Source organism: Barbus barbus, assembly GCF_936440315.1.
Source record: "Barbus barbus genome assembly, chromosome: 43".
Classification (NCBI taxonomy): domain Eukaryota; kingdom Metazoa; phylum Chordata; class Actinopteri; order Cypriniformes; family Cyprinidae; genus Barbus; species Barbus barbus.
The window spans coordinates 25628074-25643899 of NC_136721.1; the positions used below are offsets into that span (position 1 = coordinate 25628074).

A 15826-nucleotide genomic window follows, 5' to 3' on the forward strand; every position below is an offset into this window, starting at 1 on the left:
CAACAAAAACAATTAGAGGGAGCATTGGTCACACACACACACACACACACACACACACACACGCGCGCGCACACACACACACACACACACACACACCTTGACAGGATAATCAGGACCTCAATGTAAAGACTGACTGTATTAAACTGTGTGTTAGATTAATATTTACTTAAATTCATGATACACTCATTTGAGCTGGCCATATTACAGATTACCAGAATGAACCATTACAATGTGAAAAACAAAATCAATACTGTAATATTACAAAATTAATTTACACATTACTATTTCTTACTATTAATGTACAATAGAAGTTTTCCCCCAATAACCACCACTGAATAAACAGTAATGTATGTTTTGATATTTTCTGCTTGCTAGCAAACACATCAATACCACAGACATTTATTCAACCATGAAAATGAGAAAACATGATCGTGTTAATAGATGATTAATTGTGCTTAATTAATTGGTCACTTGCTGATCTATCATGTGACACAGACCATAAGTTCAATAATCAGCAGAAATGGCACAACATGGGATACATTATGTATACATTTGTATACATGAACTGTTTTATTATAATTTTTACAAATTATTTGAGTTGAATATTGTTTAATATCTATCTTTCATCCACTGTGCTCATCATCAAAACCCTAATGACCAAACAAAGACCAATCTCACTTCACTGATGTGTTTCTGAAGATGCACAATAGGCTGAAATCTAAAATTAATGTATTTTTAAAGTAAATGTCATCAAGAACCTGTTTAGCTGCTGAAGAGCAAGAAATGAACACCGGAGTGAAGCTGGAGCAGCAGAATAATTACAGAAATAATTTTAGTTCAGATTTAAATCCATTTCTCATAAACAGCACTGTCTGATAGACAGGAACCTCAGATTGTGATGCAGAGAGAGAGAGTAGATGAAACTGTAGATGTAGAGCTATTCTGCTCTATCATTGTGTCCATCTTCAGCAGTAGTTCATTCACCTGCTCCTTGTTATTCTCATCTCTATTGTGCTGTTCTCACTGAGGTTCTCTACGGTCTCTTCTAACTGCTCTCCGTGACCAGACATTGAGAAAAGGGTGGATAAAATCTTCTCACTCACTCATTAAATCCTCATCATCTGTGCGTCAAATAATGCAGAAGTATCAACAGACACATTGCTGACGTTCTTTCTGTTGTAGTTTTCTCACCTCTTCCTCTATTTCCTTTTTCTGTCTCTCCAATACCTCTCTCCGTCTCTGTATTCTCTCTGTCTCCTTTCTCACTCTCTCAATCTCCTCTTGTCTTTGTTTCTCCTCTTGTAGTTTTCTCTCCTCTTCCTCTCTCAGTCTCTGCTCTTCTTCTTCTAGTCTAAATCTGTGAGCATCTTCATACATCTGATTACTGTAGTGTCCTCCTCCATTCTGCTCTATCATTGTGTCAATCTTCTGCAGTAGATCATTCACCTGCTCTCTGTTATTCATTTCTTTATTATTGAAGACATGAAATCTGCCTCCACACTGATCAACTAGATCTCTAAATCATTATTATCCTTAATTACATCTTCTATGGGTTCTTCTTCTAAGTCATCTCCATGAGTGAAGAGAATGATGGAGTATTTTAACACCTCCTCACCAAACAACATCTCAATCATCTCAGGAATCTGCTTCTCAACTTCAGTGAATCGTTCATCTAATCTGAGAACAATGAGAAAAGCGTGAGGTCCAGGACTGGATAAATACACACTTCTGGCTATCTCCTCCAATAACTCTTCATATTTCATCTCTGTGTCAAAGAATCCAGGAGTATCGACTACAGACACAGATCTGTCTGAAACAGTGGAGTGTGCTTCTGAACATTCACGGGTTACTGATCTCATTCTCCTCACAGATCTGAACTCTTTCTGTCCCAGTATTGTGTTTCCAGCTGCACTTTTCCCAACACCACTTTTACCCAGAAGAACAATTCTTGTGGATGAGAGACTGGAGACAGGAGTGTGTTTTGGCTTCTGGCTCTTCACTACAGCCTGCTTAAATTTCATTGCTCCATTTGCTGTAAAAAGAAAAGCAAGTGATCATTTATCACTAATGCCATAAAAAGAATAATAATAATAAAAAAAGCAATGAATTCTAATGTAAAATTTGGTCAAAATAAATGCTTACCCATTTTAATTAAACATGCCTTGAGAATTTTTTTGATCAGCGTTTTAGCTTGTTTAGTAGGTCCTCTCTTCTTGTTGTTGAACACATGGTATCTCTGATCATATTTCTGAACGAGTTTCTTCAGTGCTTCAGAACCACCGATGAATTCATTTATGGTCTTGTTTTCAGCCTCCAGTTCATCTCCTCTGGTGAAGAGAAGCCAGGTTTTTTCCAAGCGTGCTTTCCCCAAAAGCTTCTCAATCTTCTCCACAGTTTTTCTCTCTTCTTCAGTGAATCTGTCTGCTTTAAAGACGACGACAAAAGCAGAAAGCGCTGAACTGCATTTCTGTAAAACACTCTGATATTTCAGCTGCATCTTGTGCTCCTCCAGCTCAGTGTCACAGAATCCTGGTGTGTCATAAACAGTGACTGGAAGCCCACAGACAGTCCCAGACTGAACATCAACATCTTGAGTGACAGCTGTAGGACTTTTCTCTGATTTGAAAGCTTGTCGTCCCAGTATTGTGTTTCCTGCAGCACTTTTTCCTGCTCCTGTTTTCCCCAGTAGCACCAAATTCAAAACTTCAATATTTTCTTCCATCTTCAAGATGTGCTGTAAAACAAAATTAATACATTTGTAACTAACATCTCACAGATTTGAAAGTAATATATATATATATATATATATTAAACTTGACACTTGGTGGACAGAGTACTAAATGGATTTTTACATTAGTTCTGTTTTTAGAATTTTGTGTCTCCATATTTTTTTTTATTTTAAAGCTGAGTTTGAGTTTAGTTGTACTGTGCTTTACACAGCTGAGAGTAAAGGACATGTTGTCCATCATGGCTGTCAGAGTGAAGAAAAACTCAACACCAAAGGAACAAATATGAAAACATAAAATGTTTGAGCATAAATCCAGTATAACTGCCCTGGATTTGTTGGAATGAATAAGTTCACTTAAGTTAACACTTTAACAATTTAATAATAACAATAACTTTAAGAGTAACTTTAACAATAACCTGAAACTCGAATAAGAATAGGAACATGGGACAAATCCAGCACAGAAGTTACAACAACAATGTCTGCTCTGAAAGAAATACGTGTGTGTGTGTGTCTGTACTGTATATCAGTTAGAAGGAGAACGCATAGAAGAAGTCATCATTCAATACTTATTTGAGGAGAATGATGATTTAAAACATAGTTGATTGGTGTGGAATCAGGGTATTTTATTATTATTTAATATTAAAAACATACAAATAAGAAAACGGTTCCTTTTTTAATTTTTCAATTTAAAAAAAAAAAAAAACGAAAAAACAAGAATTAGGCTTGATTTTCCGTTTTTACATTCAGGGCTAGAAAATGAATAAACAGCTTGAATTTTTCATCTCTGGTCCGTGAAGAAGGTCCGTGTACGTTTTGATCATTTCATTTTTTATTTGGAACGGAAAAGCGAGAAATGAGAAGACGGCTCCTTTGTTCGTATTTCTGTTTAATTGAACAAAGGGAAAACGAAATTGTGGCTTGATTTCTCATGTTTCGTTCGCGCTTCACAAATCGGTTTCTAGCGTCGATATTTCATTCGCACACGTGGGCGGCGCTGAAACGCCCCTTTCATCTGATTGGCCAAATTGCTCCGCCTTCAGTACAGGTTTAAATGCTGTCAGGCAGAATAAAAGTCCGTATGAATGCGGCGCAGAATATCGCACTTTAATAACAAATTGTCTGAAACCACCACTCACTGTTACCTACGCATAACATTTAAAGCAGAAATATAATAATGTGAGCTAGCCTATATAGGCTATAGTTTGCTAATACATTATTTCTTGGTTATATAGCATTGTATAATAGTCGCATGTCCCATTGATAAATGCTGTGCAAAAAGTTCTGTTCATCTGGATAAAAGTGAAGTGCAAATAAAAATCAATATTGGGCTGAATAGTATAATAATGTGTCCGTGACATTTCCCACTCTTGTGCTTTATTTATATTAAAAGGCATTAGGTGTGTGTATAAGTAATTAGAGGAGCATGGGCCCACCACCCACAAATTGGGTTATTTCGCACACTGATTACAGTCATCGAAGTTTCTCCAGCGCAGAACTGCAGTACACTTTTAATTTTCCAGCTGTTCCAAGCCACAAGTATTTACGAATATAGTAATATTCACAAATTATTTAATGCTGGGACAAAATTTCAGTCAGGCCGGGAGTCTCACAGTCATCCTGGTTACTCCAAAAACCTACAGCTGTTGCAAAAATAATTTATATTAATATAATAATTGATATAATTTTTGCGTCCATTCATTTTCAACTAACAGAACTCGTTTAAAGTCGACAGATGTTCGGAAACAACGATGGTTATTGTCTGCGGTTGTCAATAATGTGGAAGTAAGAGGTTAAAGGTTGAAGCTAAATGTAATTGTGATACTGTCTCCTCTCTTTAGTTTCTTCTAAGACTTGCACAGTTTGCTCTTAACAAAATTCGAATAAAGAATTTCAACAACAGAGGATAGCTACTCGTTAAGAAAACATTGTAGGAGTCTCTCTGGAAATACTCAACTAAAATGAAACATAAAATGGCGCTTTGTTGGAATATGTAATTAAAATAGGCAACATACATAATCATTTAACAAAAACAAAATACTCCACATCAGCGTTAAACTCTTGCAATTCTTGATGACGCACTTCGGCTGTAAATAGGCTACATTATAGCTTACATTCATTTACACGACATAAAATGCAATGTAAGTCAATTTGGATAAAAGCGTCTGCTAAATGCATAAATATAAAATAATTACAGTTAAGGTAACATCAGATTTATGCACATGGATAATACAGAATACACATGAATTTTTGGACCTGACCTCGAGCTTCGAAATACCGTCTGGCGTCAAGCGGAAGAGAGAAAATACTTTCGTTTTCAAACTAAACGCAGAAAGGCGGAGCAACAGAAACACAAACAGAGACTGACGCCGGCAGAGAAGAATGGCGAATTCAGCTCGCATCCGAATCGGTTAAGCTTTATACAGCAGACTGTCGTAGAAGACAACTTATATGCGATTCAGAAGACGATTTGTTTTAAGGCAGTGCGTTCTTTTATACAAGTACAAACCGACGTTAGCTGAACAGTGTCTCTCAGAGCTGCTTTACACACTGAAAAGAATGATACATTGAATTTACTAATTTTTTAAGGTAAGTGTTTGCAATCAATTTATTTTAGCTACATTTAAATAGAAAAAAAATACTGAAAGTTAGTCAACTAAATTTGATTATTTAAATGTAGCTAAAATAAATTGATTGCAAACACTTACCTTAAAAAAAAAAAATTAGTAAATTCAATGTATCATTTTTTTTAGTGCAGTAGAATCTGAACTGTCTCCATAGTTTGAGTTTCCATAATTGCTTCTGTTATTTTCCTGTTTATAACTGTGAAGCAGCTGTAGGCTATACAAATATACAAAGCAGTGTGATATACAAATAAAGATGGATATATTCATATTCATAAATGTGCATTGACCCAAAAGATCAAAATCCATAAAATAGGCTACACCAAAACAGAGGAGCATTTCCCGCTGGACACCCCCCATCCCCGCTCCACTCTCATATATGACTGGACATTTGAGAGGTAATGGGATTTTGATCACATAACACCACAGCTTTGCTAAACCTTAGTATCGCTGGCATTCATGTTTTTATGGGGGAGCCACAAACACTTGACCTTTGGTGTCCCACATTAGGCAGTGTCCCACTTTAGGGCAACTCACCTTACATGAAATAGTTTTAATGCTATATTATTGACTGTTTATGTTGTTAAGGGTGTTGCTCAGTAATACACAGAACAGTTGGGTGAAGGAATGGAAGTAATTGTTTTTATAATGAGATTTACAGTACAAATGTTTGTATATACAAAGAATAATACAGCAATTGCTGTAATAATATTGCATCATTCTATGCAATGCATATCAATCTATGTTTACATCTGGAGGTTTTGTAACTTGGTTAAGATCTCCATCATTTTTCTGTCATTTATATGAGTCAGTTCTGCCTCCTGTCTGACCTCTCTGAGTTTGGTTTCATAAAATCGTTTGTACTCCATCATTTTACACACGTTCCTCCAATTTATTATTTTTAACTCTTGTATCTTTTCTTCTTTCTCCTGCTCTGATGCTGTTAGTGCCTCAATTGTCTGCTGTAATTTCCTCTTTTCTTCAGTAAATCTGGACTCTAGCTCCCTCTCTTTCTCTTGTAGTTTCTTCTCATAGTGTTGCTTCAGCTCCTCTTCTTTAGTTTTCAGCATGAGCTCCACACCCTGGTAAGACTCGCTAGTGTAAAATCCACCTCCAGTAGCAGCGATCATGTCATCTACTTTCTCCAGGAGCTCCAGAACTTGAATACGATCCTCCATGTCTTTATTATTGAACACATGATATCGTCCCCCGCAGCGCCTCAGGATTTCATTCAGGTTCTCTCCAGCCTTACTCATGTATTCTTCAATAGTGCTGGTCAGTTCATCACCGTGGGTGAAGAGGATGATTGTGTGTTTATCTGCTGTTTCTCCGAATATGGCTCTCAATTTTTCCACGGACATCATCTCCTCTTTTGTGAATGGACCGAGTTGAATGACCAAGATGATGGCGTGAGGTCCAGGAGCTGTCATATTCACACATTTACTGATCTCCTGTTTCAGATACTCCTCAGAAACGTCTGTGTCAAACAGACCTGGAGTATCTACCAGGGTAATGTCTCTTTTAGCCACTTCTGCAGTCTCTTTCCAGCATTCTTTGGTCACAGATGTACCACTACTAGCGGCTCTGAAGACTCTCCTGCCCAGGATTGTGTTTCCAGAGGAGCTTTTACCTGCTCCAGTCTTTCCCACCAGCACCATTCTTCTAATGGACACTGAAAAGTGTGACAGAATTAAAATCTCATTTTTAAGATAAAACAGATTAACAGACTGCTTAGTAAATTAAGTAAAAAAAACAAAGCAATCTGCATTTACTGTGACCGTTTGTATACTGTATACTCACTATTTGGATGATCTAAATCAAAGCTTCCCCTTCTACCTACAAGACAGAGAGAGAGAGAGAGATGGCATTCATTTCATTTACTTTTTTATGTTGCTAATTAACATTTCCAAAGACTAGTTTAAGTTATTTAGGAAACATTTTCCTATACATTTTCCTAAATATTACTTGATACATAATATTTGCAATCGCATTGCGTTCCTCAAAAATAAACTATTATTAGTATTATTGATGAAATGACAATACGACATGGAAATGGAATCCCAGGCGCAAATCGAAAGTAAAACGAACGTAAGATCTAGGCTAGTATTCGTGAAATCTACGAAACCGCTAGATCTAGGCTAGTATTCGTGTGTTTAATTAAGCTAAACAATTAATTACTTAAAAGGTAATCTCGAATCATTACCTTTTGTCGCTACTGCGGTGCTTGAGGAGGCCATGCCTGAGATTTAGAGCAGATCACAGCACGCGCAGGTTACGCCGAATCTCTCCTCTGCGAGCACATCCGGAAGCAGGAAGCAGGTCATAAACTGAAGTACGTCATAAGAATAAATCTGCCTGAAAATATGATATTAAGAAGTAAAATATACTGGATTTCTGCTAACCTATGCAGGCTATGCACGTATGTATTTGCACTGAATAAATGTTCAAAGCATGAAGAAGAAAGAAAGCTTGTTATAAAGTCACTTAATTGAGTATTAACTCTTTTAATTCTGTCAAGTGTTAAAAAGCAAGGAGCTCCTCATTAGGGCAAATATATTAGGCTGCATTAATGTTTTAATTATGATATCTTGAAGTGAATTAGCTACAGTACTCCTAAATGTAATATATGATTCATATAGTCTTCTGGATATTTGATGCTTACCTGTCCTTTTATACAATGTGGCCTATAGAGTAAAGAGTTAATCATCTACATTTACATATAATCATTTAGCAGATACTTTTTATCCAAAGTGACTTACAAATGACAAATCCCAAACCAGACTGTCATATAAACATAGATTACTGTGTTTATAGTGCCATATACTTTATTGTACTTCTTTAACTAATATAATGAAGAGAAAAAAAATTGATTTGAGGGAAATATTGATGATGAAGGGACAAGACTTTATCTTAATAAGACTCAACAAGTATACTATAAAACAATATACAGTAAAAATACATTATCTGCAAACCTAGAGATGATTCTCTCTGTCCTGTCAAACAAAGAGAAAGCCTACAACATAATAATAAAAGAGGATGTAAAAAGTGTGATGAATCTGGATGTGATTAATAGTAAAGTGATGAGGTCCTCTGCTGGTGAACAAGTGGAACTGCGGAGGTGAAAGGGGCAATATTTATTTAAAGAAAAATGACATACTGCATAACCAGCATTTCTCCTGGTGTCAGTGTTGCGAACTTAGCATCTTACACAAGTCTGTTTTACTCTAAATCACAGATCTTTCATTTACTCTTCAGCTAACCAAAACCAGCCGATCTCAGCCGAATATTTGACTTTTTCTGGCCGACCAAATTCCAGCCACGGCTCAGCCAAATAGATACAATGAGATTTAAGTTTGTTTGGTTGGCCAGACTCCAGCTAGAGCTCAAACCAAATGCTGTTTTACACCAGACTGTGAAAAAAAAAACAGTGCCAGAATTAAGCCAGCATTGCCAAATGTAAGCCAGACTTGGCCCACACGCTGTTGCTATCTGGGTACTTGTTGCTAGATTTTGCATCTTTTCGGACCACCCTAGAAACTTAAAAAAAGCACCTAGCTAGCAACAAATTTAGCTATGTTTACAATTTATTTGGCAACTTTTGAAAAGTGACTCAAACTATAAAAAAAGAGAGAGGAAACCACTGAACAGCTGCCAGCCAAGCAGCACATGAGTCTGGAGAGAGTTGGGAAGAGGAGACTAACAGTACACACAACATATGGGAATTAAGTTGCTAGTTGCAGTTGTTCAATAATAATTGTTCATTACACTTTTTTATTAACTTGTACCTATAATTGTCCATCAGGTACTGTATAAAGAAAATAACAAAACAGAAAATATACTGGTGATTTTCTGCTAGGATATTATCCATTAAGTTTACAGACATTTCCTGTAACCCTGAAACATAACAAATTTAATACAAAATTTAAAAATTAGGATAAAACACCTGTGAATTAATGAAAAAAAATCCTTCATGTTAACAGTACATTGTGCACAATTTTTACATATTTTTTTAAGTAGATCATATTAACTAGACTGCTAAAACTTGTTCACAATGTGTAGATTCACTAGCTTGTAAGAAAATACATATAATGTAATTGTTCAAAATCATGAACAACTTTTCAATAATTCAAGATTTTATGAATTAAAATCTGATCATAAATATTTTTACAAACAAATATAAATGAACATTACAAATCTCATTTTCAATCTCATCTCACTAAGAATGCCAATCAGTTTGAGTAAACTCAGTGTGTATTCATGCAATGACAATTTTGCATTGTTATGTGACCTTGTTTTTACATCAACCTTGAAAATTAGTTGGCAATACACACACACACACAAAATAAAAATAGAAAATTATTACAAAATATAAAAATATATTTAATTTTTATATATATATATAAATTGATTGAATGCATGCATCTGACAGTATTTAAATCATTAATAACTGTGGTAATTTGTTGCGTTGTTGTTGTTGTTGTTTTTGCAAAAACTGACCCTATAATATGACCCTATAAATCTCTTTGGTTTCTTTAGTAATTATGGAGGATGAGGTCACACTGTAAATTGTATTTACATTTGCTGTATTGTTTTGTGCAATTTTAACAGAACTCAAGTGATAACTAGGCCTTTTCTCAGTTTTGGCATAAGAAGTCATTCTTTGAGTTCTGTGAACAAGGACAACGAACAGCATTGTTAATGAGAATGACGATGGTGAAATTATATTTATAGAACTTGACCTGCAGCAGATTACCAACAATTAGGTATAAACAGTCTGAGACTATGAAGTTTATGTTGGCATGATTATTCTTTAGACTAGAGATAACAGAGTGGATACCAAAAACACATTTTCTCCCAAAGGAAAAATTATATTTGTTATGTATATATGTCAAAAGAAACCTTACAAACAATGAGCCTACAAACATTTAAACTACCCAGAAAACAAGAGACCAGTGAGAACAAACCACATCTGAATACAGGAACAAACAACATTTCATTTTTGAACATTTTATTTGAAATCATTGACTGCTCTGTTTTGTAATGGGATACAGTAAGTCTCACAAAGAGAGAGAGAATCTTTCACAGTAATATTTCTTGTTAACAAAGTGTTAAACAACCTCGTGAAGCCAAGATCATTATATGCCTTGAGGATCTCACTGTGTTGAGGCCATGAAGGTCCCTAAAACAAAATGAATACATGCTATTATAGATATGATTTTGCTTACAGCATTGACATATAAAGTTGTGCATGAACCATCATCAGTTTATTCATTAAAAAGTGACTGGTTCTGCTGGTTTAAATATGTATAATGATGAATTCCTATACTGGCCAGAATGCTGTTGATAAATTTGGTGATTATGCAATTAATCTGTTTGGGTTCATTTTAATATGCTTTGTAGATAATGTATTTAGTGCATGTATTATTTATCTGATATGTAATAAATATATAAAATATTAAAGTGAGAAACGTTGTACGTTGCTGTATATGTCCCTCCAGATGCCTTTATTAAATGTGTGTATAAGAACAGCTATTAAACTGTTTGGCAACTGTTTACCTGTATTTTATGATTAGAAAACATTATATAAGCTAGATAAAGATGTAATGCTGCAGATTTTATAGTGGAAAAGTAGACAAACACAAAGATGGAGAGCCAAAAGAAGAACTAGCAACAAGTTGCTTCAGAAACACTATAGAAGAACTGAGAAAGTCCTGGCACCCTTTCAACTGATAACAACAAAACAGTCTTCTGGGCTGTAGTATGAACTGAATGCCTTTGATTTAGTTCAGATTTAACTTACTTCATCTAACCTGATAATAATAAATAATAAGGTTAAAGGTGTAAGTACACACCATAAAACAACGTTTCTTAAATGGACCTTAATAATCTAATAGGATTTACTAAAGCATATGAGTAGCATTAAAGTATTATTTGTGCTTCAACATAGTAAACACATTAGATCTTTTATCAGAAACGTGCATGATGACGTGATCGTAATCAAGTGACAATAAATAAGCAGCAGAGAAGAAATGACAACAGACTTCTGAAAACATGGAAATTATGAAAGCAGGTAAGTTTTCTTAATGTGTAAATAATATCAGAAAAGTAAGTGCAAGTGTAAAAAGCAGTGCATAATGCGACCGGAAACACTGAGAAACACCATGTTTGATTGAACCAAATTAAAAACAGGTTCTGCTCTGTTTGGATACAAATGACACTGAATGATGTTTGAACAATGACTTAATGCAATAAATGTCAACATCTTCAGTCACAGTTTAAAATAAATACAATCTGCATTTATATTTAATATTCTGATTACCTGCAGCTGCTGATCCAGTGTCAGTATATCTGGATGTAGATGATCATTTCCCATTTCTGAGTCGGTACACAGCGGTGAGGATGATGATGGTGATTAACATGAACTGTATTGCAATGTAACAAAATATTCATCATAACTGCACATCAAACAACATCAATATAGTGTGGTGCAATATCATTGTATGTGTTTCAGTTTTCTGGTTTATGCTCTTCAATCCAGTCTCAAAGATGGCAAAAAATTCCTTTACATTTAATGGGACTCATTTTTACTTTATAAAACAAAACATTAATAAAGTAATCAAACCAAACTTCTCTGTATCTGCTTAACAGAACACTGATGTTCACTTGCTGCTCCTCCAGTTTTCTCTGAAGATATCTGAAATACTGTAGATTCTCATTTTATTTCTTTCTTGATCCCTTCTTCTTTTTAAACTCCTATTTTTCTCAGCTCATTTAGCATCTCTTGAGTTTTGCTCTCTTATTGTTTGAAATAAGAAACAGTTTTAAGATTGATCTGAGCTCTGACTGTGCAAACTCATGAATGATGCAGTAATGAAAGAGACAGACTGTTCAGTGTGTCATGCTGTACTCTACTGGAGATTATTAATATTACAGCAGATCAACAGATGAGAGAAAATCACATGAACTTCCACATCATATCAGATACATTTCTATTATCATAAAAAAATCACAATTAAAATATGCATCATTTTTATGCTAATTACTTGTTGTTTTTTCTTTTTAATCTGGGATGCAATTAGACGTGGCTCTGTTTTCATGGGTTTAAGTGAGGCTACAACAAGTAACTCATTTACTATGAGTTTACTGAGGTAAACTCATAGTAAATATCGAGGTTAGTGTTTAACTACAAATACCACAGTAAAACTATGGTTACTGAGGTAAACTCATAGTAAATATCGAGGTTTGTAATTGAGGTTTTAAATTTTAACACTGATTCAGGTGGATTCGAATCCCTGCAGACAGTCGGTCAGAACTGTATAACGAAATCTAATTTGAAGAATTCACCCCAGACTTCAGAATCTCAGTAAAGCCTTTACTGATGGCAAAGTTGTGGTTCTAGAACAGAATACAAAAGGAATCTTACATGAGTAAAGTATTAATTAACATTTTTAAACAATTATCATGCCATAACAATCCTTTCACGTATAAAAACAAACACAAATTAAGGCAGTTTATCACGTGTCTGTGCAGATAATTAGTGTGGTCATTCTATATGGGATGATATTAGACTCAAAATGATTAATAGATGAATGTACAATTATCCATGTACTGCATAAATTTTATGCATGTATCTTACTAACTACGAACAAATGTCTTTCAAATTTAATTTATGATCAAATGATTGTGCAGCGATTTTAACAAATACAGATATGTTTGTGTATAACAATTTTGTGATCTGCATTAATATATCATAAATTGCTCATGCAAAAAGGAATCCGTGCATTTGTGGATCAGGTGACACACGTGCATGTATTGACATCTTGTTTGCATTAATCTTGTTCGGTTCATTTGGATTTTGAGACTTCATTTTCGCAGTTTGCAGCATTCCACGACGCCCACACACACAACTACCAATGAACAAAGCCCAGTGCAATTCATTAACGTGTACACGATTTGAAAAATTCGCAAATGTGCATCACTACACTGAAACAAATACTTTTCAGCCAGTGTCTGCAGAGTTTAGAATTACATCAATGTGCAGCATTTTGTACAAATATAGACTTATTGTTTAATACAAATGTTATAGTTTGTATTAAACTATCATAATTTGTGCATGCAGCGATTAAAATGTGCATTTGTGGAACAGGCGACGCACGTGCATTCATTCACATCTCTTCTCAGTCGATTCTATTTGATTCATTTAATTTTGAGACTTTCATTCCGCCCGTTTAGCCTTGCCCAATCCACACACACACAGCTCGCGATCCACACGCAGCTGAGCCTCAGAACATCAGCGACCATCAAGTCTGAAGGACACACTACATCAGTGACGTCCAGATACCAGCGGCTGAAGACCTTCACAACGTGAAAGAGAGTGACGTGTGGCCAAGTATGGTGTCCAGTACTCTGTGTGCTCTGCATTTACCCATCCGAGTCCACACACACACACACACACACAGCAGTGAGCAGTGAACAGTGAACACACACATACACACACGAGCAGTGGGCAGTCATTTCTGCTGTGGTGGCCGGGGAGCAGTTGAGGGTTCAGTGCTTGTGGTGTTGAATGTGGAGGAGAGCGCTGGTCATTCACTCCTGACAGCTCCTGCAGTACCGAGACTCAAACCCACGACCTTCAGGTTACAACTACTTCTCTCTAACCATTGGGCCACGACTGCCCAGAGTCCAGATACCAGCGGCTGAAGACCTGAACAACATCATCATCTCAGACTACATTCTTTCAGCTCCTGGACTATTTCAGCTTGTAAAGACTCTGATCACAAACAGACTAATGAATGGATATTTCTCAGATCACACAATTTCCTAATTTCAGAGTAATTTATCTAGTTGTATCTATTTAGCTGTAACGTAAGCAGTTCTGTAAGGAAGGCATGTTAGAAAAAATGTCCTGAACATGAAAATATTCTAGTCTGGTTTTACATTCAGCTTCAACTACAATTCTACAATCATTACTCAAACGAACCAAATAAACTGCTACAGCTTCATGCTGATCTATGGATATGCTGCACTCATTAAGTCGAAATTCAAGGGTTTTAGATGGAAATCCAAAGAACTGGTTTGGTGTGTTCAGTGTTGCATGCTGTCAATCATCTCAGCACCGCTCTAGATTTACGTCATGCATCTTTCCGAGGGCAAAGAAAGAGGTGAAGCCACACGCCTCTCATCGGGAGGAACAGCAGAAATGTCCCTGCAGCTCTGATTGCATTCAGATGTTTTTCAGTTTGAGTCTTCATAGTGACAAACTCATTATGTGCCACAGAGCCCTCCAGTGATCTCTAAACAACATCTTTCACAACAATGGAACATTTTTGAAAGTCTTTCCAACCTGCTGCTGTCAGGAATTACAGTAACACTCATGCTGATCTGAAGAAGTTCACTAATGTGTTTAAAATACTGATAACACATACAAGAATATATTGTTTAAAGATCCAGTGAACGATGGCAGATATAATGCTGATATTGTCATTTAATGATGTCAAATAATATACAAATTACTAAAATCAATTTACACTTACTTTACACTATTTATTAAATTCTCACACACACAAAAAAAGTTCTTTATGGATGATTGTTTATGTTTATGATGATTGTTTATGGTATGATAGACTCAAAAAGAAACGTTCAAAAATTAAATCAAGCTCAACTCAAAACATTCCTAAAATAAAATAAATGAAGACAACAGGCTCAATATTCCTCTTTATGCAGTCAGATAGAGTGCTGGATTGACCTTTGACCCCTGTAACACAGTCACGTGTCTCCCTCTACAGGAGATCATCAGAATCACAGCAGAGTTAAAGATCTACAAATATATCTGAAAGTATTTTCCAGCAACAGCAATGAAAACACACTTCATCAGCTGATATGATGTTATCTACTGGATTCATTTAATAAAGAGTTTGTGAGAAATCATTAAACACAGACAGAAAAGTGTGAAACATTATTGAAGTGAAACACAAAGATGTGAAATGTGCCTCTAATGGATCAGTTCTGCTGTTTTCATCTCTTCCGAAGCTTTGAATGGTTTGATCAGAATCCAGATCTCTTTCATTTCCACTCAATTCTGTTCATGATTCACTCCAAACCTTTGCTCAGTATTTCATCTGTTCATCTCTGCCCCAATCTGCCCCGGGCCCATATGCACCTGCCTACCCTGCACACCCAGACGCTACGCCCCTGTGTGTGTGTGTGTGTGTGTGTGTGTGTGTGTGTGTGTGTGTGTGTGTGTGTGTGTGTGTGTGTGAGAGTGTGTGTGTATTGTGTGTGTATTGTGTGTGTGTGTGTGTGAGTGTGAGTGTGTGTGTGCACCTGGTATTCATCACGTCCTGGGGACCAAATGTCCCCACAAGGATAGTAATACCAGTAAATCTTAATCTTGTGGGGACATTTTTTGGTCCCCATGAGGAAACAAGCTTATAAATCATACAGCATAAAGTTTTTTGAAAATCTAAAAATGCAG

At 35.8% G+C, this 15826-nt stretch overlaps 1 protein-coding gene and 1 pseudogene across 2 annotated transcripts; both read right to left on the bottom strand.

The window, feature by feature from the left end:
* Positions 1-146: 146 nt before the first annotated feature.
* Positions 147-5006, bottom strand: LOC306862641 (GTPase IMAP family member 8-like; annotated as a pseudogene). Its single transcript, XR_013786090.1, has 3 exons — positions 4987-5006; positions 2143-2734; positions 147-2032 (listed from the first exon to the last, which is right to left on the bottom strand). The product of XR_013786090.1 is annotated as a GTPase IMAP family member 8-like (transcript).
* Positions 5007-5972: 966 nt separating this feature from the next.
* Positions 5973-7659, bottom strand: LOC306862643 (GTPase IMAP family member 9). Its single transcript, XM_079405552.1, has 3 exons — positions 7553-7659; positions 7150-7185; positions 5973-7021 (listed from the first exon to the last, which is right to left on the bottom strand). The coding sequence occupies exons 1-3, from the start codon at positions 7584-7586 to the stop codon at positions 6096-6098; spliced, it is 996 nt and encodes a 331-aa protein (XP_079261678.1). The 5' UTR covers positions 7587-7659; the 3' UTR covers positions 5973-6095.
* Positions 7660-15826: the final 8167 nt, after the last annotated feature.

Coding starts and splice junctions, on each gene's coding strand:
- LOC306862643 (XM_079405552.1), bottom strand. CDS start 7,586: ATGGCCTCCTCAAGCACCGCAGTAGCGACAAAAG. Junction 7,186..7,552: donor CACCGCAGTAGCGACAAAAG/GTAATGATTCGA, acceptor TCTGTCTTGTAG/GTAGAAGGGGAAGCTTTGAT. Junction 7,022..7,149: donor TGATTTAGATCATCCAAATA/GTGAGTATACAG, acceptor CACACTTTTCAG/TGTCCATTAGAAGAATGGTG.